Source organism: Vipera berus (assembly GCF_964194415.1).
Source record: "Vipera berus genome assembly, chromosome: 2".
Lineage (NCBI taxonomy): Eukaryota > Metazoa > Chordata > Lepidosauria > Squamata > Viperidae > Vipera > Vipera berus.
In genome coordinates this window covers 121,452,415-121,475,201 of record NC_138203.1, presented here as the reverse complement: position 1 = coordinate 121,475,201, position 22,787 = coordinate 121,452,415, and the positions used below count along the sequence as shown (strand labels likewise).

Genomic DNA, 22,787 nt, shown 5'->3' with positions numbered 1-22,787 from the left:
GACTTGAAGTCCATGAGTCATAAAAGAGCCGAGGTTGCCTACCCCTGCAATAGACAGAGCAGCGAGGTGAGGGCAGCCCATCGGCGGCCACGGGCGCCCGAGCGGGCCGGGGGCCTGGAGCTAGGCCCTTCCCTCTCGGGGGCGGAGCCACCTCCCCCTACCTAACCTCTCGGCTGCCTTTTTCTTCTCCGGCAGAAGGCGGCTTCCCAGACGCTCTTTTGCAGCATGGCTGGGGCCGCCTGGCGTGCCGGGTGGTTCGTGCGCCTGGCGGCCCCCTCCGCTTCCTACTGCACTCGCTTCGGGGCCGAGGTACCCGCCGCAGCGGCGCAAGCCCCCCAACCTAGCCCACCCTACGGCAACAGAAAGCCGCACGGTCGGCGGGTCCCGGCAGAAGAAGAGCCGGCCGCCCGAGCCTTTTCGAGCGCTCCAGCTCCGGGGCCGGACAACAAGAGCTTTCTCTGGGCGCGCTACGGCGAGATGAAGCGGCTGGTGCAAGGTGGGTCGCCGAATAGGAAGCGAGACCTTTCCCGCTTTTGTGGGCGAGGGAGAGAGAAGCCCCTGCGGGAGTTGCTTTGGGCAACCGGGCAGGTCCTCCCACCGAAAGGCGCTTTTCCTTCGACTCTCTTTCCGTCTCCCCCGCGGCGGGGCCGCTTCATTGTCCTCTTCGGTCTCCCGGCCTTTTTTTTTTTTGTTCCCCCTTCTGAACAGGCTCCCGTTTAGGGCCGTTAACGTCGAGATTTCTCCCTTCCTAAACGCCACCCGGAGGACCTCCGTGACCCGCGCGTTCCGCCGCTTCTCGTCCTCCTCTGAGGGCCAAGTGGGATGTCGGGCTTTTTGCGCACGCCCGAGCTTGCACGTCGAAAATGTTTTTGAACAGGAGTCTTCAAACTTGGCCCTTTTATGACTTGTGGACTTCAGCTCCCAGAATTCCTCAGCCAGCTTTGCTGGCTGAGGAATTCTGGGAGCTGAAGTCCACAAGTCATAAAAGGGCCAAGTTTGAAGACCCCTGTTTTTGAACGTTGCTGGCCCCGTTCCTGATTTTTGTCGCCACCCTCTCGATCTGACGGAGCGTGTTTTGTTTTTTTTTTGTTTTTTGAGGGGGTGAAAGGGGTCTTCATCGAGAGCTTTCTTCTCTCGCTCTCCCCTTGAAATCTGCGTTCGAGAAGTGAACGCCGACTATAATTTGTCGCCCCTTTTTAATGAGAACTTCGGTCTCTCCTTTGCACCCTTGCAATGAGTCTGATGGCTTGCGCGTCGTTCCTCTCCTCCTCCATCTATTTTTGGAATTCGAGGTTTGCTCCGGGGTCTGCTTTTTCCCCCCCACCAGGCATTCAGGCTGGGTTAATATCCCCTCTCTCCCTCCCTCCTCCTAGTTTGCAGGACGTGCTGCGGGTGGGAGGGAGTGATTTGTAGCAAGTTTATACAGTACTGCTTTGTGTCTGGGAAGACTTAGTGGGAAGAAGAGAATAACAACAGAGAATCCTATGGGGTGTTGAAGGTCAATTTACTGTGATATGTTCCCACAATCTTATTTACGTTGCTTTTTCTGCTGACTATATATAACATTTGATGCATCTAATATCTCCAGCTGATAGAGTGTTACAAGACTCTTGATATTAAGGAATGAATCATTTCTTTTCTAAGGTGCTTGAAGTGTCTGTTCTGGCTGCAACAGCTTTTCCTACTGCATCTAACCAAGGCCAACAACATTTTTTCTTGCTGCCTCCAGGTTCCCTTTATCTCATCTAAAGCCCACCAGAAATATATTTGTTTAGGTTTAAAGTAGTATTTTCTCACTCCAATACCATCCATTTTAAGAGTTTCAAAGTGCATTTAATTGTTCTGCAAACTGAAGGATGGGTGGGTGAGCAGTAGAGAAGGCCCAGTAACTGCAGCTTTGGTGGACTTTTCCACTGAAGTTAGCACTCTTTCAACAGATTAAAGTCTGCAAGCAAAACCACAATAATTTGGGAGAGTATATGAAAGCATGTTATCTTTGGTTTTAAAAGCTGCTCTATCTGAACATTCTTTAAACATGAGCCTGGAAAAGAAGATCCCACTTTTGTCAGAGAAAAGTCTTCTAAGATTAGAGTTGCTAGACCTGGGTTTTGAAAGCATGTCTGTGTTATTTCATCTCTTTATCATCTGTTGTCTATTATCCAAAGTATCCAACCTTGGCAACTTTAAGACTTGTGGACCTTAATTCCCAGAATACTCCAGCCAGCCATGATCTAAACAGGGTCATGACGTATCACAACTTTTTTCCATTGCTGGCAATGGGGTGGGCGCAGTGTTGGCATGACGCATCGGGCCCGTGGGGCCAGCAGTTTGGAATTCTCCCTCTGTGTAGTTAGTAGATCTAATCTCCTCCAGGGCAAAGGAGATTCAAATTTGTGTAAAGAGTAGAGTGGTGCTTCAGTTGTTGGTTGGGGATCATTGGAGTTATGGTCCAAGCACATCTATCCAGGTTAAGGAAAATTGCTCCAAATGGTTTAAGAGTCCACTCTATCCACAATACAGATGGTCAGCTTTCAAGGAGTGTTGGGGATGACACTTAAGCCTTACAGTGGTGCAACATTTCAGCTGGTAGGGCTGCATTATGCATAGGGCAATCTGTTCCATTCTTACCTGTTTTACAGAAATGTAGTTTTCTACTTTTTGGGATAAACAAAGTAGTAAGCCTATGCTAAAGCATGCACTACTTTTTTCTGAGTTTCCCACCTGACTGGTGAGAAACACCATTAATATAGTTGGGGCCACTGCCAAATCGCAGTGGCACCAAAGGACTTAGGATGAGAGTAAGGGCCACTAAAAAGGTGTTTGGGAAATGTGTGATCCTGAGATTATACTTGCTGTAGGTCAGCCTATGCTTTGTGAGGGTGCTGGATAGTTAATGCAACTAACAAAAGGAAAAATAATGCATTTGTCCACTCCAAAGTTGTTACATGATAGCTGCTATCATACCCAGCCAACGCAAAGCTGGTGCCACATGTTATTTATGATTCTGTATCTTAATGTTTCTAAGGTGTAAGAGTTATCTACAAGGCTTGACACTTCTCAGTTCCTTTCTGATATAGCCATGCCATGAGGGATTCATATTAATGCTGGGTGTTCATGTAGCAGCAGCGATTTGTTTTTTTCAAATTAATATGCAGTGAAAGAAAGTTGGCTGGTTTCGTCTCTGTGTGCTAGGATCAAAATATTTATTTTGGAAATCTACAATTATCCAAGTCTCTTCCTTATTTGCTGACTTCTTTCTTTCTGGCTGCTAACAAGCGTGCCACGTCTCTCCCAATCTCCTTTTCTCCTCCTCCTCCTCCTCCTCCTGCTGCCCTCCGCATTGCATGTGTATACAATTTCTGCTTCCTTCCTACATATTGCCAGCTCTTTCCCAATAAGCTGTGCCATCAACGGTCTGTACAGTATTACGTTGTCACTGCCTGACCCAACAATTTCTTCTGTTTATTTGTCAGGAAAAAGACCTTACTCATCCTAGGGGTTGTTTGGTTTGTGTTTTATATATATATAACTGAGAGGACTCATTTTCAGTAAAACCTATTTCAGGGAGCTAAGCGGGAAGGAATGGAAAAAGTTCCCCCTGGATTTTGAAATTAGCTGACTCATCAAAGGACAAATGGCAGCTGTCTGCTTGCATATGAAAAGCCAACCAGTTCAGATTTCCAGTTGCACAATCACAAGACAACTGAAGCATCAAAATCTGTGCTATGTTAGGAGTCTGGTGTCACTGATGTTGTTTAGGTATATTATATTTATTATATTTATATTTATTAAATTTTTATACCGCCCTTCTCCCGAAGGACTCAGGGCGGTTTACAGGGCAATAAATATTAAAATACGAAATACAAAAGTTAAAAACATTAAATAATTATGCCCGATATAATACATTAGTTAAAATCCATGTTAAAACCCCAAACCCCAAACCCATCAGACCAGGCTGGCTTGTTCAAATAAATACGTTTTTAGATCACGTCGGAAGGAGCGCAGGTCGGGGGCCATCCGGAGCTCAACCAGTAAGCGGTTCCACAGGTCTGGCGCGCCCACAGAGAACGGCCTCCCCCTGGGGGCCACCAGTCAACATTCTCTGACCGGTGGCACCCTGAGGAGGCCCTCTCTGTGGGAGCGCACTGGACGGAGGGAGGTTGACGCCGGCAGCAGGTGTTGCCTTAGGTAATCTGGACCCATGCCATGCAGGGCTTTATAGGTAATCACCAGCACCTTGAATCTTACCCGGAGGGCAACTGGAAGCCAATGCAGCTCACGGAGCAGAGGTGTAACATGGGAGTATCGGGAGACCCCCAACACAACTCGCGCGGCTGCATTCTGCACCAGTTGAAGCCTCCGAGTGGTCCTTAAGGGCAGCCCCATGTAGAGAGCATTGCAGTAGTCTAAACGAGAGGTCACGAGCGCATGAGTGACTGTACGCAAGGCATCCCGGTCCAGATAGGGCCGCAACTGGCGCACCAGGCGAACCTGGGCGAAGGCCCCCCTAGTCACAGTTCCTATATGATCTAAGGAGAGCTGTGAATCTAGGAGGACCCCCAAGTTGCGAGCCCTATCTACGGGGGTTAAAAACACCCCCCCATAGTAAGAGGTGGAATAGTCTGAATTTCCCGAGATGCTGGCACGCACAACCACTCAGTCTTGTCAGGGTTGAGTCGAAGCCTGTTCCTCCCCATCCAGACCCGGTAGCTCATCCTTGAAAAGTATAACAATTGCCTTGATAAATTAGACTAAAATTGGATTCTGATTCTAGTAGCAATGACTAGCTTGTAGGAAGAAGCAAAAACTTTCAAGCAAGTTCTGAAGTGAGGGGAGGAGAATGTTGCAGGAAGGAAAAATAAAAGTTTAGAAGAAATAAGGAGACAAAATTCAGTATTATGTAAAGAAATATTTAATATACTATGCCTGAACGCTAGTAGAGAAGAAAATTGAGCAAGTACCTGTTTTTTCCCTCAAGCTATCCCTGCCCTAATATCCAATACCCCAGGAGAAATGAGCCTATATGTGAATTTTTAAATAAATAAAGCAACAAATATTGCATTTTGGCTATTGCCATTGCAAGTTAGTAGCAGACTTCTCCCAACAAAAGGTAATTCCAATTCTAAACCTGTTAGGCCACATATTCATGTATCTGCATGTTTATTTTTAACTTGTTCCTTAATTCCAAAAGAAACAGAAAAATCTTGCTTCCAATTAACTCTTTTTCTTGTTGAAAATTCAGTGGAACATTGATAGTTATTAATTTATTAATAATTATTATTTACAAGGGGGAATGCATTGATACTATTTTAGTAGGTCACACTTTCATATTACTGATTTACAGATAACTCAGATCTATTAAAGTGCTATCGTGATATTTCTGCATATGCATGGAATCTGGTAGTTTTACTTAGTGATGAGAAGACCTGCTGCAATTATATGGAGGCCATATAATTTTGTATGTTTCAGAAAACGTAGCTGCATATGAAAAACAGATTCAAGGATTATGATAAAAACCTACAGCAGCGATCATTTCTAGCTATCAAACATACCAAACAGATAAATTTCATAATAAATTATTAGAATGAGAAATTATTAGGTGTATCGGTGTATATAAAATGCTAGCCTATTTAGTAGGATGGCTAATTAGGAACATCCAATTTTGTTTCTGGTCATGATTTTATAAAAAAAATTAACATCTCTTTGCATCTTTTCTTCATAAACATTCTTTGCAATAGAGAACTCATAGAACAGTGATGGTGAACCTTTTAATGACCGAGTGCCCAAACTGCAACCCAAAACCCACTTATGTATTGTCAGGTGCCGGGTGGGCGTGGCCCATTGGGTGGGTGTGGCCCATTGGGTGGGCGTGGCTGCCGTGGTAATGGCAGACTGGGTGGGACTAAAAAGTTCAATCAATCAATTCCACCTTGCGAGATCTTTTTTTGTCCTGCGAGAAGTTGAAATTGATTGATTGGACTTTTTTTTTTGCACATGGTGGTGGAGGCCTAAAGCGAAAAGGTTTTATAAAACCCAGCTGAAGGCCTAGGACTGGGGTGATGGCGTGTGTGCCCACAGAGAGGGTTCTGTGTGCCACCTGTGGCAAGCGTGCCATAGGTTCGCCACCACGGTCATAGAATAACTGCTGATGACTATATAGTCAGAAAAGTGATATAAATGTGCTTGGGGACAGATAGGTAACTTTAAGCCAGGCAAGGGCATATTTTTTAAAATTGACGGCTGAGGCCACAAAGGCAGGGCCATGATTGTATAAATGGGCAGGTTCAAAATTTCTAGATAAATGTTTGTTAAAATATAACATATGCCTATGTGCTGGCCAGAGTGTTTTTAAAACTGTCTGAAGTTGACATTCCTGCCCTTGGGGGAACCATGAACTCTGCCATTTTAAATAAGAAAAACACATTATGTAGACCCATTAAGTGGGCCAAAGACAAGCAACCAGTCTTGTAAGACAGTCTTACAAGAATTAAGCATATTAATTAAAAACAAAATGCAGGCTGTGAAAAACTGGAAGGGTAAAGAAAGTATAGGAAATCTGACTCCTTGGTGCTATTTTGGACTAAAGCTCCATAAACTCAAGGCAGCAATATCTAGAAGGAAGATGGGTGACTCTCTGAATTAGAATATTCCTGAAGTGTTTGGGATAGACTTCTGTTTAGCACGACATAGTGTACCGTGTAATGTTGTTGGCATTCCCATTCTCCTACTTGGTAGTGATGCAGGATAGCTTTGGGTTGGGACACTGCTGAATTGCTGCCCTATACATTAGATTTTAGTATACTTTACAAATGTTTGGAATGGGATGTTGATAAACAGCAATAACTTTAAAGCATGATTTGTAACGCCTCATTTATTTTATATTTATATTTTCTATTTCTTAACTGCCTATCTCCCTCAGAAGGTGGGTCTGAGAAGTGTACAATATCACTAAAAATAACATTAAAATCAGAATTTGGGGCTGCCCTTGAGGACCACCCGGAGGCTTCAACTGGTGCAGAATGCGGCCGCGCGAGTCGTGATGGGGGTCTCCCGATACTCCCATGTAACACCTCTACTCCGCGAGCTGCATTGGCTTCCAGTTGCCCTTCGGGTGAGATTCAAGGTGCTGGTGATGACCTATAAAGCCCTAAATGGCAAGGGTCCGGGATATTTGAGGGAACACCTGCTGCCAGTATCAAGTTCCCTTCGTCCAGTGCGCTCCCACAGGGAGTGTCTCCTCAGGGTGCCGCCAGTTAAAGACTGCCGGCGGGTAACACCCAGGGGTAGGGCCTTCTCAGTGGGTGCGCCTGCCCTGTGGAACCAGCTGCCTGCGGAGCTTAGGACTGCCCCCAACCTCCGTTCATTCCGCCGGGACCTGAAGACCTGGCTCTTCGAGCTCTCTGGCCCAGGCTGAGAACATTTTTGAATTTTAATTTTAACTGGGTTTTAATTTTCTCAGGGTTCTATTTAATCTCTTTTAATTTGTTTTAACATTTGTATTGACTGTTTTTTAAATGCCCTGTAAACCGCCCTGAGTCCTTCGGGAAAGGGCGGCATATAAATCTAAATAAAATAAATAAATAAATAAATCCTATGATTCTTCCCTCATAGGATTTAGAACAGTTTCATTTCATCAAGCCTTCAACCCCTTAAGCCTAGCATTAATTGCTGTCCATCTTGGGGGATCCTTTATTATTATGGTGGGCTTTTAAAATGTTTTCTAATATATTGTAACCCATTCTGAGCATTGATTTGGGCAGGAGATAAAAACAACAAAATAAGTAAATTGGGCCTTGGCTACAAAGTTCATCAGATGCCTTTGGGCAAATGTAATGTCTGTATTCAACCAGTTTTCTGTAGCTCCCTAACCTTCTTTGAAGAAGAGTGAGGCACAAATGCTTGGATGGGATTTCAGAAATTATGACTTCCAAGTAAGAAATAGACTGAAGACGGCCCTGCAAAAAGCGAAGCTGACTGTCACAGTGGGAGAGCCAATGAGTAGACTGGTTCTTTACAATTCCTCTCCAGACAAGGAGAGGACTTGAGAGCACCCACAAGTGCTCCAGGCAGTTACTCCTCGTAACAAAACAGAAGAAACTGGCAGCTTTAGAACTCTAGGAGATGACGAAATAGCCATCTTCCTCAATCCACAGTTGGCACCTTTGAAAGAACACTAAGTTCACATACGTCTTTTCTAATTACATTAGGAAATCATTGTTAACAGCTATTAGGAATCATTGGGTCAACAGGTTTTATAGAACCAGGCGAGTTTCATTCAGTCCTTAGCGAAATACATTTTAGTACAACGTTAAGGATTTAAAACATATTTTGGAATAAGAGGCAAAGGGGCAATGACAAAGATTTTAGAATGTTAGAAATGGATTGAGGATCCAAATAAATTTGAAGTGGAATTTTGGAATTAATTATAAAGAATTGTTTCCATGGGAAAAATGCTTTTGCTTTGAATTAAAAAACAACAACATAAGATAATACTTTAAAAATTAGACACTAGAGCAGGGGTAGGCAACCTCAGCTCTTTTATGACTCATGGACTTCAACTCCCAGAATTCCTGAGTCAGCATAGCTGATTCAGGAATTCTGGGAGTTGAAGTCCATGAATCATAAAAGAGCCGAGGTTACCTACCCCTGCACTAGAGGGAAACAGAAGGAACTAAATATTGCAATTAAAGAAGAATACTTACATTTGACTTACAAACACAGAATGGAGCAAAATACCTTAACATTGGATATATTGAAGCATAGGTTTAAACAGTGGGTCCAGAAGTTAATTTAAAAAGTGTCTGCCTCTATAGATAGATTACATCTAAAAGATATTATGGAAGAGGAACAAGTCCTACTTGACAAGACTGAGACTGAGTTGAAAGTGGATTTAAAAAATGATCTCTCTCATTGCTTTGATGTCTCCCTTTTTGGTAATAGAAATGAGATGCCCCCTTTACCAGTCCTCTCAGAATCTCTGAATTCCTTTTTCTTAGTTTCCTGCTTCACAGAGAAGTAAAGTACCATGTATTCCCTTTAACCCATCTCATTTTCTGCCCCCTCCTTCCCTCTTTGAACTCTTTTGGTACATTGTAAGAGAGAGTACTTGATAGGAGATGATTATCCATCTGAAAGTTTTGTTTGATGGACTGATTTGTAGCCCACATTTTTTCTGTATAATTAGAGTTTCCCACAATAACAATCTTCTGAAGAGGGTTGGGATGAGAGAGCACAACTGGTTTAAGGTCACTCTGCCAGCTAACAGAGGACTAGAACTCACAATCTCCTATTTTCTGATTCAGCATCTGAGGAGAACAAGGAAGAGAACCTTGATGGAGCTATGCAAGCTCTGTTGCCAGATTGCCAGATTGATGTTAGCCTTGCTAGGACCAGAAAATCAACTCCACAGGAAGACTAAAACCCCTTTTTAATTGAGATTGGCTATAATAGCATAATCATGCCAGTCTGATTTTATTATGTTGCTTACTCCATCTTACAGTTCAATGTATTAGGGAGGAGCCTGAATCACTTCCAAATGTTATCTGGCTGTTGTGGATTTCAGATATGTTTTACCCTTTTCACTTTGGCAATGGAGCTTGTATAACTTAGTCAAGATCATCTTCCTTATTTCCTACAAAGCCTTAACCAAACTGGCTTGTAGCAACCATATGTTATGATAGCTTGTCCTCCATGCTTCTCTTTCTTGATTTAGATTTGCTCCCACCTGGTGTCTGCAACCTTCTGAATCCTTCAACCATCTATGCCAACAATGAGATTTCACTGAGTACCATCGGGGTCTACGGCTTTGATTATGACTACACCCTAGCTTTGTACTCCCCCGCACTCCATTCCCGCATCTACAACACTGCTAGGGACATCCTAGTGGAGCAGTATAAGGTACCCCCTGACCAGGGATTTTTTCTTCTTGTTGACAAAATATTAAAGCAGTTAGGATTCTGGTGTCCTTGGCTTAGAAACTGGACAAATGGGAAACAACTTTTTAAAAAAGTTTTTAACTATACAGCAATTATAATAATAAGTGGCATATTTTATAATAAAACCTACATAATAATAAAATAAGTTAAAGAGCAAAAGAAAAACTAAACTAACTAGAATAAAATGATGCTAACAAAAAGAAAAATGTAAGTAAAAAAAAAGCTATTACATAATGCCACACAAATAAATTACTGTAAACATGGAAGAATCCATTTTTAATTAACTAATTGAAAGGCTGACAGTCCAGTTTTCATTCAACCACAATATGAGCACTTTATTAAATTTCCAGCATAAAAGGAAGACAACCAGCTGAGCTTTTAAATCACATAAGACATATCTGACATTCCATAAAACTTAAAATCATTAATTGGGCTTTTGTGTGTGTGTAGGTGGGTGGGCTTCGACTCCTGGCAACTGCCTAGATTATTCCCTGCAGTTTTCTTGGCAAGATTTCAGAAATGCCTTTCCCCTGATTTCTTCCTAAGACTGAGAGAGAGGTACTGGTCCAAGATCAAGGCTTGTACATAAGGCAGGACTAGAAGTCACAGCCTCGTGTTGTCCAGCCTGATGCCTCAAAGTGGCACTCTAATTGGGTAGTATAGGATACTTCTAATTCTTCGTTCTTGCATAGTTTCCAAATTTCTTTCTATGAATGACAATAGCAATAAATGTTAAACTCATTAAAATCCTTCTTCAGTATGCTCAGTGCTTCTAGAATATTCAGGGTTTTGGAGGCCAAACAATAAAGACAGCAAGCATTATACAGGTCATCCCTACAGTGCCCATTGCCATGGTTAAGTGAAAATTGTAGTTCATTAAGTGAGCGCCTCCTTGGAAATTCCTGCAAGTGTGGAAGCCGGCAGGAAGTTTGCAAGTTCCAGATGGCTTGCAACCGGGTTAGCTGGGAAGCAAGTGGTTGTAGCTGGATAGGAGAGGGAACATGGAGGTGGCACATGGTGTGAAAGTTTGGCATGAGCCCAGCGGGTCTTGGGGTGGCTGCTGCCAATTTGGGGAGAGTGCAGGGGTGCTTGGGGAGATGCAACACAAGTGCAGAGGGATTTGGGGAGGCTGAGTGGGTGGGAAGAGCATCCATAAGTACAAGCCATTTCCTAAATGCCAGATTGTGATCACATGACCGCATAGACGCTGGGAATGCTGGAACTTTAAGGACCAGATGTAACCATTACTCATTCAGTGCTGTCGTAATTTTGAGTGGTCACTGAACAAGTGGCTATTAACCAAGGACTACCTGTAGTTGTATTTGTTGGCATTTAGCCATTATAGGCAAATTATATTCCTTTTGTAAAATCTCAAAAGTTTATTATTTCTGAGATTATAGCTGATTAAGAGTAATAGTGTTTTTAAAACCACATTTTCCAAAGAAGACAACTAGCAGCCAGTTTAACATAATAATTGCTCAAAAATTACTTTCTTGTAGAAACAAAAATAAAATAATAAGGTTTGCCCAGTAGAACTCAAATATGTGTAATTATCTTCAATACTAAGAAAATGACCAAATTCTTACTATGAGTAGAACCAAGAATTATACTGAATGACAGCTGTCAAATTGAGCTTATAGTGCAAATAGTCATTATCATTCTCCTTACGCTAGTAAATAAAGTTAGAAAGTGTTTGAAGGAGGGTAGCTTGAATGCATTAGGGCCCAGGTAGACATGATAGGAGAGAGCAATATTTGTTTGCTTACAAGTCCACATGTAAACTGGTCATTTGTGTTCTAATGTTCTGATACTTATGTCAAAAAGAAGGTTCAGATAAAGGAAAGCTGAATCAGCTGGGATTTTTGACTATGCTCAAAGGTGCTTTTCCTCCTTAAATGTACAGTACTTCTTCCATGTCCTTTACAGTGAGAAAAGAGATCCAAAATGGCTGCCTCTTTGTTGCCTTGCTTGATTCTTTATGCACATTCTCAAATTCCCTATCGCTCTGTTTATGGTTTGGTTTGGAAAGCCCGTGATTATGTACCTCATAAAACTGTATCCAATGGTTCCAAGCAGTTTGCTCTGTTGATTGTTCAAGAAAAAATAGTTAACTTAAATTCCTTAGAAGATTGCACATGGTGACATACTTCTCTTTGTTTTATCACATCAGTATCCAAAGGGCATCCTGAAGTATGAATACTGGCCTAACTTTGCTGTACGGGGCTTACATTATGACATTGCAAAGGTGAGAGAGTGTTTGTCATTTGTGTTTCTGGGAGTTTAGCAAATTTGTCTATAAGGTCGGAGGTTTGTGTGTGGTTGTTTGCTTTTTCTATGAACTCCCCAGAAACCTTTAATTAGAGGATCCAAAATGGCAGACTATCAGAGGGGGAGGAGTGGGGAGTCACCATGAGAACCAATGGGAAAGAATAAATCCATGAAGCTCCAAGTCTGGTGCAGATTTATTTCCTGGAATGAGAAGGTCAGGGGATCTTACATTCTAGAACAGAGGTCCCCAACCTTTGGGGCACGAGGGACCGATTACGTGGGGAGAGGTTTTTTCACAGACCGGAGGGGGTGTGGTTTTGTGTGCTGACTGCAACTCGCGGATGGGGCTTTAGTTGTTTGTGCAGACCAGTTGCTGGCATGCTGCGGCCTGGTACCGGTCCACGGACTGGGGGTTGGAGACCCCTGTTCTAGAATTCTATAGTACTTTGGGGGCTCTTTGCACAAATGTAAGAATATTCAAAATATCCAACCCAAATCCTGCAGGATTGCAGCCTAAGTCATGTAAATGCTACTGCCTTTATTATCCAATAGCTACTTTTCTGAATAACTATGGCATATAAGTCATCTGTTGAAGGTCCCTTGTAAGCCTTAGGACAAAAAAGCAATGTTCCTTTTTTGTTTCTTTGTAGCTGACAGTATAGAATCCAAGGGACAATATTGTTGAATGTGGGCTAGTTGCCTGAAAACTTGTATGAAATTTATTTGCAAGGGTTAGGGATCCTAAAGCTTCTATGTGGGTCCTAACTTCATTTTTCCCTATCCCCTATAGGGCTTGCTCATGAAGATAGATGCATTTCACTACATTCAATTGGGTACTGTGTATCGGTAAGTATTCATCATGTTGGTTTCCAAATGGCTGGGTTGGTCAAGTTCAGACCCTACCCTAGCTTCTGGCAATTCATGGTTTGCAAATTTATAACTGGCCTTGGGAAATGTTGTGTTTCTTCCTTGCCTGGCTTACACTTATAGTGTTTAGCAGTAATAAATACGTGATCCCAACCATTGTCAAACAAGGCAAGGGAAAGAAGAATTTCTTGTTCTGTATGAAGTTGGGTAAAAGTATTCATATAATGTTCTGGCTTCTAATTTTCAAACTGGTTGGCCTAATGACAACATGTTGGGTCAGAATTGAACTTAACTGTTATATGTCTACATTGGAATGTATTTTATTATGCCTGTGAAAGTTCTTGTCCTTCTATAGCTGACACTTCATTTTGTGTGACCCAAGAATTATCCTGAGTTGCAAAAAGTCTGATGCCTACTGTGGTGCTGTTACAAGAATACCTTAGTAAGATATTGTTATGATCTAACTCAGTATCTTTCAATCTTGGCAGCTTGAAGATGTGTGGATTTCCAATTCCCAGAATTCTGCCTCGGGAATTCTGGAAGTTGCCAAGTTTGAGAAACACTGATTTAACTGCTAAAAATACTTTGTTGTTGTAATTCTAAGCACCTCTGTTCTCTTTTTTAAAATTTTGTGCAGGGGCTTGAAACCTGTTCCAGATGATGAAGTTCTGGAGCTGTATGATGGTACCCATCATATTCCCTTGCACCAAGCCAGTGGCTTCTATGGAAAGGTAGAATTCCCAGAGCTGCCTAAAGGTGTTACTCCCATGCTGAGTTTCCATTCCCAGACAAGCTATGTGATTGGATGACAGCTGGGCTGATTTTATTTAATCTGAATATTAGTGGTGTACATGAAACGGGAAAAATATATTCTTTTGAACTAGAGCAAACTTTATATCATGTTCTTGTTATAGTTAGGTAGAGCCAAACCTAGAATCTTTTGATTGCTCCAGATATTGAATGTAAGATGAAACAAGTGGGTCAAAGCGGTTGTGCATTACCCCTTCTTTTCTTTTTTCCCACCAGCAGTTCTCATCCCAACAAATCTCAACAGCACACTTACTCTTCTCTGAATGTTGGTAGTATTGTTGCAATTTTAGTGTCAATATTCTTTCTTTTTTATAATATTTTTATTAAAAAGTATAATTAAAAAGTTAAAAACTGCTACAAAGTAAAAAAAAAAGTCAGTAAAGGAAAATAGAAAAGGAAGAAAGAATATAGTTAAGAAAAAGAAAAGAAATATATAAAGAAATGGCTTTCTTCTTTGTCACAAGTATAAACAATTTTAATAACTTAAAATACAACACATCTTATTTATATATCCAGTATAGCATTTATTCCATATCATTCTTGTAGACTGTTTTAAATCTACTTTCAGATAGTCTCATCCTGTCTAATAAAACTTGCTCCTCTTCCATAAAATCTTTCAAACACGATCTTATCAATAGAAGCAAACATACTTAAAATTACCTTCAGGTTCCATTGTTCAAAAATATTCTCCTGTATGTCCACTGTTAAGGTATTTTGCTCCAATCCTGTATTAGTAAGGCAAATTTAAGTGTAATCTTTAATTCTTTTTTATTCCCTCTAGTGTCCAGTTTTAAAGTCTTTTTTTTTTTAAATTCAAAACAAGCATTTTCCCAAGGGAAGGATTCTTTAGATTCATTCCAAAATCTTATTTCAAATTATTTGGACCCTTAGTTCTTTTCTAACTTTCTAAAATCAAAGTTTTAATCACTTTTTTGCTGTTCATTCCAAAATAATTTTAAGTCCTTAAAGGTTAAACTTTAATTTTGCTAAGGATTGAAGGAAATTCACTTCTGTAAAACCTGTTGATCTAATGATTCCTAATAGGCAAAAGGCATTTACCAAAAGTGATTAGAAAAGGAAGTATGCAAATCTAGTGTCCTTTCAAAAGGTGCCGACTGTGGTTTGAGTGTAGATAGTTTTTCCTTATCCCCCAAGGCTCTGAACTCACCATAGACCACTATTTTGTGGTCTCCTTGCAAAGAGCAATTGTCTGGAGCATTTGTAAAGGTAAAGGTTCCCCCGTACATGCGTGCTAGTTGTTTCCAACTCTAGGGGCCGGTGCTCATCTCCGTTTCAAAGCCGAAGAGCCAGCGCTTGTCCGAGGACGTCTCCGTGGTCATGTGGCCGGCATGACTAGATGCCAAAGGCGCACGGAACGCTGTTACCTTCCCACCGTAGTGGTCCCTATTTTTCTACTTGCATTTTTACGTGCTTTTGAACTGCTAGGTTGGCAGAAGCTGGGACGAGTAACAGGCGCTCACTCTGTTATGCGGCACTCGGGATTCGACCCGCCAAACTGCCGATCTTCTGATCGACAAGCTCAGCGTCCTAACCCACTGAGCCACCGCGTCTCAGCGGAGCATTTGTAGGCAATCTCAAGTCCTCAAGTTTTTTTGGGGGGGGAGGAGGAATTGCCGAGGGCAATTCTTCATTCCACCATGATTATCAGCTCTGCTTTAATGTAGCTGTCTGCTTTCAGTTCTCTTTTCTTCCTTGGAAGTTGCTACTCACTTTCCTTCTAATAGCCTATATCTAATCTCTCGCTCTCTCTCTCTCTCTCCACCTAATCTATCTTTGTCCAAATTCCAGATTGTTTTGGATCAATCTAAATGTTGACTTTCTTAATTCTGCTTTTTGAAGGTTAATGGTGTATGTGTTTTTGCTAAAAAGCCAGAGGTTAGAACTGAGTAATCTTTAATTTCTACAGAGATCCTTCAGAGCTAACACTAAATGGATGAAGATCAGAAGACATTCTGGTCTTGTCTTCTTATTTTGAAAAGAAAGGGCCTAATAGTCTACTAATTTGTATCCCTCGCCTTCATTTTCTTTTCCTTCCAGGGCCCTGCTGTTAAGCAATTCATGGACATCTTCTCTCTGCCAGAAATGACACTCCTGGCTGTAGCCAATGATTTTTTCATCAGCAATGATATTGATTATGACCCCATCCATCTCTACAAAGATGTTACGGTATGTACTTCATTCCCCTTTGGCAAGCTTCTCCCTTTTCACTCTCGTTTGTCTCTAGGAGAACTTCTGTGTTGAAAGTGAGTAGGAGGAGGAAGTGCTGTTGGCTGGCAGCTGTGTGTTTTCTTCCCAGTTCTGAGTGCGGGTGGGATTCTGGCAATTACTTTTGGGAGGTTTTGCAGGACATAGTGTCCTGTGTGGTTTTGTCCTACACAAAATGACAAGATTTTAGGGCCTGGAGTTCTAAAGACCTGCATTAGCTCTGTTGGTTCCCGATTCTGTTTTTAAATAGAGCCTTCATTATAGGAGGTTGTGACGTACCTCACCGGAGAGGAACAGGCTGTCCCAGGCTGGAGGAGGACTGGGACATGCTGCCTGCAAAGCTGCCCGGAAGGCTTATCTCTAAACCCAACTGTTCGAAGGCGCACGTACTGAGGGCCCCCTCAGCTTATGTTTTCAGCATGTTTGTTTTTTTAAAGTTAGAGACCGGAAAAAAACATCTGTTCTGTCTCTCTGCCTCTCTGGAGCCTGCCCAGCCCCCTGATTTTTGGCAAGAGGTCAGAACTGGCATTCTCATAAATGTCCATCCGTTCTTTTCTGCTCCTGCCCTTGTCTTCAGCTCTGTCCCACCTGCAGAGAAATGTGAATAGCACTTCTGAAGTTTACTTAACATTGAGAGGTTATCATTTAATCTGTGCTCCTCTTTGTGTGTGTGTGAGAGAGAGAGGGGGGGAGGAGACAAGATCAGGTTACGGTACATGCATTGCTGAACAGTTTAAGGAAAGAGAGAGAACAGGGTCAATAGGAGCAGATGTCCTGTTCTACAGTACGCGTATATGTCTGTCGGTAGCCCCACTGTGGCTTATTCTCCTCCGACCCCAAACCAGCCTGAAAGTTGATGTCATCTACTTTGAAAGGAATTGAGGAAGAAATAAACAATAATGAGGGAGAGCCAACCGAACCAGATAAGTTCTTCTGTATTTTAAACATTTCTAGAGATGCAGCCTTTTCTTTTTTTGCAACAAATAAAGGAATTTTGTTCCAACTTCAAGATTAAAATCTGACTTTTTAATCATTGCAAGGCTAATGTGAGAAAACAGATTTGGCTAGACTCTATAATGCCTTTTTTTCCCCTACACATTTTTAAATGATTAGAAACAGCCTTGGGTGTTGTTGTTTTTTTCAGATCAAATGAACTTTCTCAGCCTTCCCTCAGGCTGCTGTTTGCATGTGTGCAAAACATACAAATACAAGTTGCTTAATGTTTTGTTCCACAAGGACTGATGAAGGTTTCTTTTCCAAACCTTTTGCTTTTAGTTCTTTCTAAGATTGTATTTGTCTCTGTGTTTGCCTTGTTATGTCTCTGTTATGTTGTTTAAATTGCTTTAAAGGTTATATCTATTTTCATGTTTTATTTTGTGGTTTTAATTGTTGCTTATCAATTACCCAGTTACTGGTTGTTGTTGTTGTTTTTTGCTAATGAAACGTGTATAGAAATACTGAGAACAAAGAATAAAAAAAAGGATATATGTGATCATTATCCACAAAGCAGAGTTATGGGGAAGAGTTACTGTCATTAACCTCAGATCACAATTATCTACTGGTTATCTAAACCACATACACACAAACACATAATCATTATTGCTATTTAAAGTTTTTTTAAATTTTTTTAAAGAGGAAATCATATCACAAACCTTGAGTATTGTTTTCTGGTTTATTCTTTAGAGCAGGGGTGTCAAACTCAATTTCATTGAGGGCCGCATCAGCATTGCGGTTGCCCGCAGGGGGCCAGGTGGGTATGGTCAGGGTGGGCGTGGCCTACTGGGTGGCCGTGGCTAGAGTGCGTATGGCCTACTGGGTGGGCGTGGCCAGCTCTACATCGTTCGCATCAAGGGTGCCTTTGGGGGCCTGGGCAGGAGTGGGACAGATCTGAGGTTCTCTGGGAGAAGGAGGGTCTCTGGGCCAGGGCCAGGGCAGCGGAGGCCGTTCCCTCACTGTTTCCAGGATGGCTTCGTGGGCCGCATGATACCACTTCGCGGGCCGGATCTGGCCCCCGGGCCTTGTGTTTGACATGTCTGCTTTATAGCATAACAAAGAAATAAAAAGAGGAGAGGCATAAAGCATAATACTGATGTGGTCTCCCTACACATGTTGCATTGGAAATGCAGCCCAGAGGCAGGAATGTCAGGGCCTACAATGTTAACATTTATTCCTGGAATTCATTTCTTTTCTTCTTCCATCATTTCCACAGGATGCCATCCGGGATGTTCACATTAAAGGCTTTATGTACAAGTGGATTATGCAGGATCTGGGTGAGTATCTACCTGCTATAGCAGTATTTCTAAGCCTTGGAAATTTTAAACTACATGGATTTCAACTCCCAGAATTCCACAGCCATGCTGGCTGGGAAATTCTGAGAGTTGAAGTTTGCACAGCTTCAAGTTGCCAAGGGTGAGAAAGACTGTGATATAAGAAAAGCAAGGGAAAAGCCTGCTGGTGATGAGTTCACAGGCCTGCCATTATGGCATACAGGTATTCCTTGACTTACAATCACAATTGGGACCAGAATTTTGGTTCCTAAGCAAGTGAGATTGTAAAGCAAGCTGTCATTTGACTGCATCAGCGACTGCAATCCTGGCGCTTTCAGCTGCCATTGTTAAGTGAGAACCATGAGTTGTTTAGCAGAGGGAATTCTAGGTAAGGAGTGCAGGGGTGCCTCAGGGGGTGGGGGAAGCCCTGGAAAACTAGGTGCCGGCCATGTGTGAGTTGGGGAGGTGCTACCGTGCAGTACAAAGCTGCAGCCACTCCTGGAAACCTTAGCCGTCCCTGCTCGGCTGGGCAGCATGGCATAAAGTTGCTGCACCCCAGGAAGCCTCAACTGCCCACCCAGCCCAGCAGCACTTATGACTGCAGGGGTGCTGCTACTCTGCCATCTGCCTACCTCCCCCTCCCCCTCTCCCCGGACCTATGTCCTTTTTGTCGCTCTGCATAATGACACTCAGCAGTAGCAGCACAGGAGCTGGTGCTGAAGTAGAGGCCCAGAGCCTTCAGCTGTCTCACCCAACTGCCCCTGCCCTTAGATCTCTACTTCAGACCCAGCTCCACCCCTGTGCTGGAGGGCAAGGGGGCAATGGGACCTTGCACAATGCTGCTGGCATGGCTGACCACAGTGTGTGGCCTTGAGTCTGCATTTCTCAGTGGCATCAGTGGCTGGGGCTGAAGTAGAGGCCTAGGAGTGATGGCAGCTGGCTGAGACTGCTGAAAGGACTAGGCCTCTACTTGAGCACCAGCTATGGTGCTGCTTCTGCCAAGTGCCACTGTGCAAAGTGGCCCAAAGCGTATAGATGGAGGGAGATAGGCAGCTGGGGGAGGGGGGGGAGGAAACAGCAGCACCCTTGTGGTTATAAGAGCGCATGAACTGCCAAACACCCAAATTTTGATTACGTGACAGTGGGGGTGCTGCAATGACTGTAACATTAAGCCTGGGTCAAAAGTCCATTTTTTGTAATGCTGTCGTAATTTGAAATGGTTGCTGAGCAATGGTCATAAGTCGAGGATTACTTGTAATTCTTAAAGGTGTCTGTCCATCTTCCTTCTTCCAGAACAATACATCCTGCACGGGGATGAGACCTACGCTGTGCTACACCGTTTGGCCAAAAATGGCAAGAAACTCTTCCTCATCACCAACAGCCCCTTCAGCTTTGTGTGAGTTTGAGCATGCCTTGGTCTCTAAGATACGTCTGGGCTATTTGGGATTATTTTTGTTTTTCTTAAATTACCAGAGATTTAACATTTCCCCCCCCCCCAGCCATTTAGCTTTAGTTCAGCTGATGAGTTGGATTGCACTCCAACTTTTTTTGTCTGGATATGAGTTTCTTTTTCTTTTTCTTATTTAATTATTAGCTTTAAAGTTGTTATATCCATTTACCTGGCTCTTTTTATCCATGTTTTCTATTTTTACGTTTTTATGCCTTTTGCTGTATACTCCAGAATACACAGCAAGAGTGTATACAGAGTATATAATACGGAGAGTGAGATTGGGCAGTACCCAGATTTGATAAATAAAAATCAATTCTGCCTTTTATTCAAGAGCTCAAGAATGCGTTCCTTTTTATCCCTACAACAACATAGGAGAAAATATATAAGGTTGATTCATTAATTAACCATTATCCTGAACATATGCCTTCAGATTCTCTTTAAAATAACCTATTCCTCGTTTTTCTTTCTCTTAGCTGCTCACAGGTCCTCACTGGCAATGTGGGATGGGAGAATAAAATCCCCAGATAACTGTCACCCTCAGTTATGTGGGAAAACAGTGGGTTCAACCCACAAGCGTTTTATTCATTCTTCTTCTGAAATTGAGGCCTTTCCCTGCCTCATCCTTGGCTGCGAAAGCCCACTGAACAGTGGTTGGTGATTTATTTTCAGATGGAAGGAGGTATTATCATAATGGCACAGGGACCAAGCAATAATAATAAATAACAATAAAAAATAGCTGCAGTCTCGTATTGCCGGGCCTCCTGAGGTTTCCTTCAACTCTTTCCACAAGTGTAAATGCATTTGCTCTGCATCTGTTTTAATTTAATTATTTAATTAATTTATAAATTTAATCTAGATGGGCAACATTTTGAGGTACCACTGATGATATGCTCAGGGCTTTTTTTTTTGCCAGCTCTTTTTCTAGTGAGTTTAAATCAGCATTTTTCTGAACCTTGAGAAGTTTAAGCTGTATGGACTTAAAACTCCCAAAATCCACCAGCCAACATGATTGTTGGAGAGATTCTTGTTTCACAGTTGCTCTGTACTTTTAGTATCACTACCTTCTCCTAATTCTCTTCCTTTTTCTCCCTGTTTCCCCTAGTGATAAAGGGATGCGATACATGGTGGGCAAGGATTGGCGAGACTTCTTTGATGTGGTCATAGTCCAGGCAGACAAGCCTCATTTCTTCAATGATTGTGTCAAGTGAGTGTTGCATGTGTTGGTTTCTGTGTGGGGATGAGCTAATGCGTGTCCTGAGGGCATATGATACCTTTCTGTTTACTGGAATTTGCACACTGCTGCACGTACATTCTGATGAATTATACCCAAGTCAGCAATTTGTGGGGCTATGTTTAGCTTCCTTGACCCCTTGTTTTGTGGTGTTTCAAACCCCCGAAGATTGGCTGCAGAAATGCAGCTATAAACAAGGATTTTTTTAAAAAAACCCCACCATGCTAGGAATTTAGTTCTCCCCTAATGCATTTTAAAAAGGCAGAGAGGGTTTTGATATTTCAATCCTGCCTCTTCCAGTAATATCACTGTATCACTATCATGCTCTCTGCAGTTTTCAGAACTTCCCCAGTTTTTTTTTTTAAAGGCATGGTCTGTAACTGCAACATTGCAAAAAAAAAAAGTAGTGTGTTTCTCAGTGCTGCCATTGTTGCTCAATTTCTGTGGAGAGTAGTCAAATCAGCAAATGTTGTGTGCTGATAATATGTGGCTTTGCGGGGACTGCCCTGAGTAGATAAAACTCAGACCTGAAAGCGCAATGAAAAGAAGACTACTCAGGCTAAAAATGAGGGAGCTGTTCCTTTAAGACTATGAGAGCAAAATATCCTGCCTCTGACTATTGGCAGAATTCTTTGGTTGCAGCATTTCATTTGCTGGTTGTTGGAGAGGGCTTTTCTCCTGCATATATTTTAAGTTTTGTATTCTAGCACTTCCTTTATTTTTCTTTCATTTTTAGATTTTTTTTGTCTCTCTCTACCCTAAATCATCATCAGCTTCACTTTCTGTGCAATGATAAAAAGTAGGAGTAGAAAATTTGAACTAACCATTGCTGACTGTATAAGAGAGGCTGCAATGAATTATACTAGAACTCTTCATATCCTGATTTCCTTTCTTTCCTTATATCTTGCTGATGTAAATTTATAGGTGTTTTTTAAAATTCTCTGTGCAAGACATACTTTAAATGCTATACCATGTCTTAAAACCTCTAGATATGTCAAAACATTATGTAATGAGTGTCCAGCATTCCTGGAGGGCACTTGAATGGGAGAGGCTGCTGAACAAATACATTATAAAATCAAGATTCCTAACTTTAGCCTTTAGGATCTTTTGATACCCAGCAGAAATTTGCAGAAAATGTGTTACATAAGTGTAACATAGAGCAGTGTTAATGTTTCCTATAGAGTAGTGTTTCTCAACCTTGGCAACTGGACTTCAACCACTAGAATTCCTCAGCCAGCATTAGAGAATACGTGCCTATGCATTTGAAAAAAATAGTTCTGTGGAGTTGGGGGTCAGATGTTAGGACTACTGTGCTGTCCTCCCCTTGTATAACGGAAAGCAAAAGTCCTTCCCGGCAGCCTCTCCAAATGATATTCATTTTTCCTTCCAGGCCTTTCCGGCGTCTGGATAGCAATGGAGATCTGCAGTGGGACAAAATAAATAAGCTGGAAAAAGGACAAGTGTATAAACAGGTAAGGAATGTTGACATTAGGCGGTCTGTGTTTTTGAAGAATCAACATAATACTTATATGCGATATGATTTTAATATCTTGATCCTTGAGCGTGGTTAACTCCATCAGCATAAAAAAAAAATTAAGATTGCTGTTGGTATTTGGTGATGTCACCTACTAAATTACTAGATAAGGTAAGATAAGATGATAAAGCTTCCTTGTCATTTTTTTTTACTGTGGGCGCAACGGCACACATCAAAAATGAAATTTAGTTGCCCTAAT

At 42.1% G+C, this 22,787-nt stretch overlaps 1 protein-coding gene across 1 annotated transcript in view; it reads left to right on the top strand.

The window, feature by feature from the left end:
- The first annotated feature begins 198 nt into the window (after nt 1-198).
- Nucleotides 199-22,787, top strand: part of LOC308662129 (5'-nucleotidase domain-containing protein 2-like) — a 29,219-nt gene continuing 6,630 nt past the window's right edge. The window contains exons 1-10 of the mRNA XM_081317611.1: nt 199-496; nt 9,713-9,897; nt 12,106-12,180; nt 12,994-13,049; nt 13,708-13,801; nt 15,939-16,067; nt 18,316-18,376; nt 19,667-19,769; nt 20,926-21,027; nt 22,445-22,526. Coding sequence (XP_081173737.1) covers nt 226-496; nt 9,713-9,897; nt 12,106-12,180; nt 12,994-13,049; nt 13,708-13,801; nt 15,939-16,067; nt 18,316-18,376; nt 19,667-19,769; nt 20,926-21,027; nt 22,445-22,526 — 1,158 coding nt within the window. The 5' untranslated portion in view covers nt 199-225. The remainder of the gene's footprint in view (nt 497-9,712; nt 9,898-12,105; nt 12,181-12,993; nt 13,050-13,707; nt 13,802-15,938; nt 16,068-18,315; nt 18,377-19,666; nt 19,770-20,925; nt 21,028-22,444; nt 22,527-22,787) is intronic.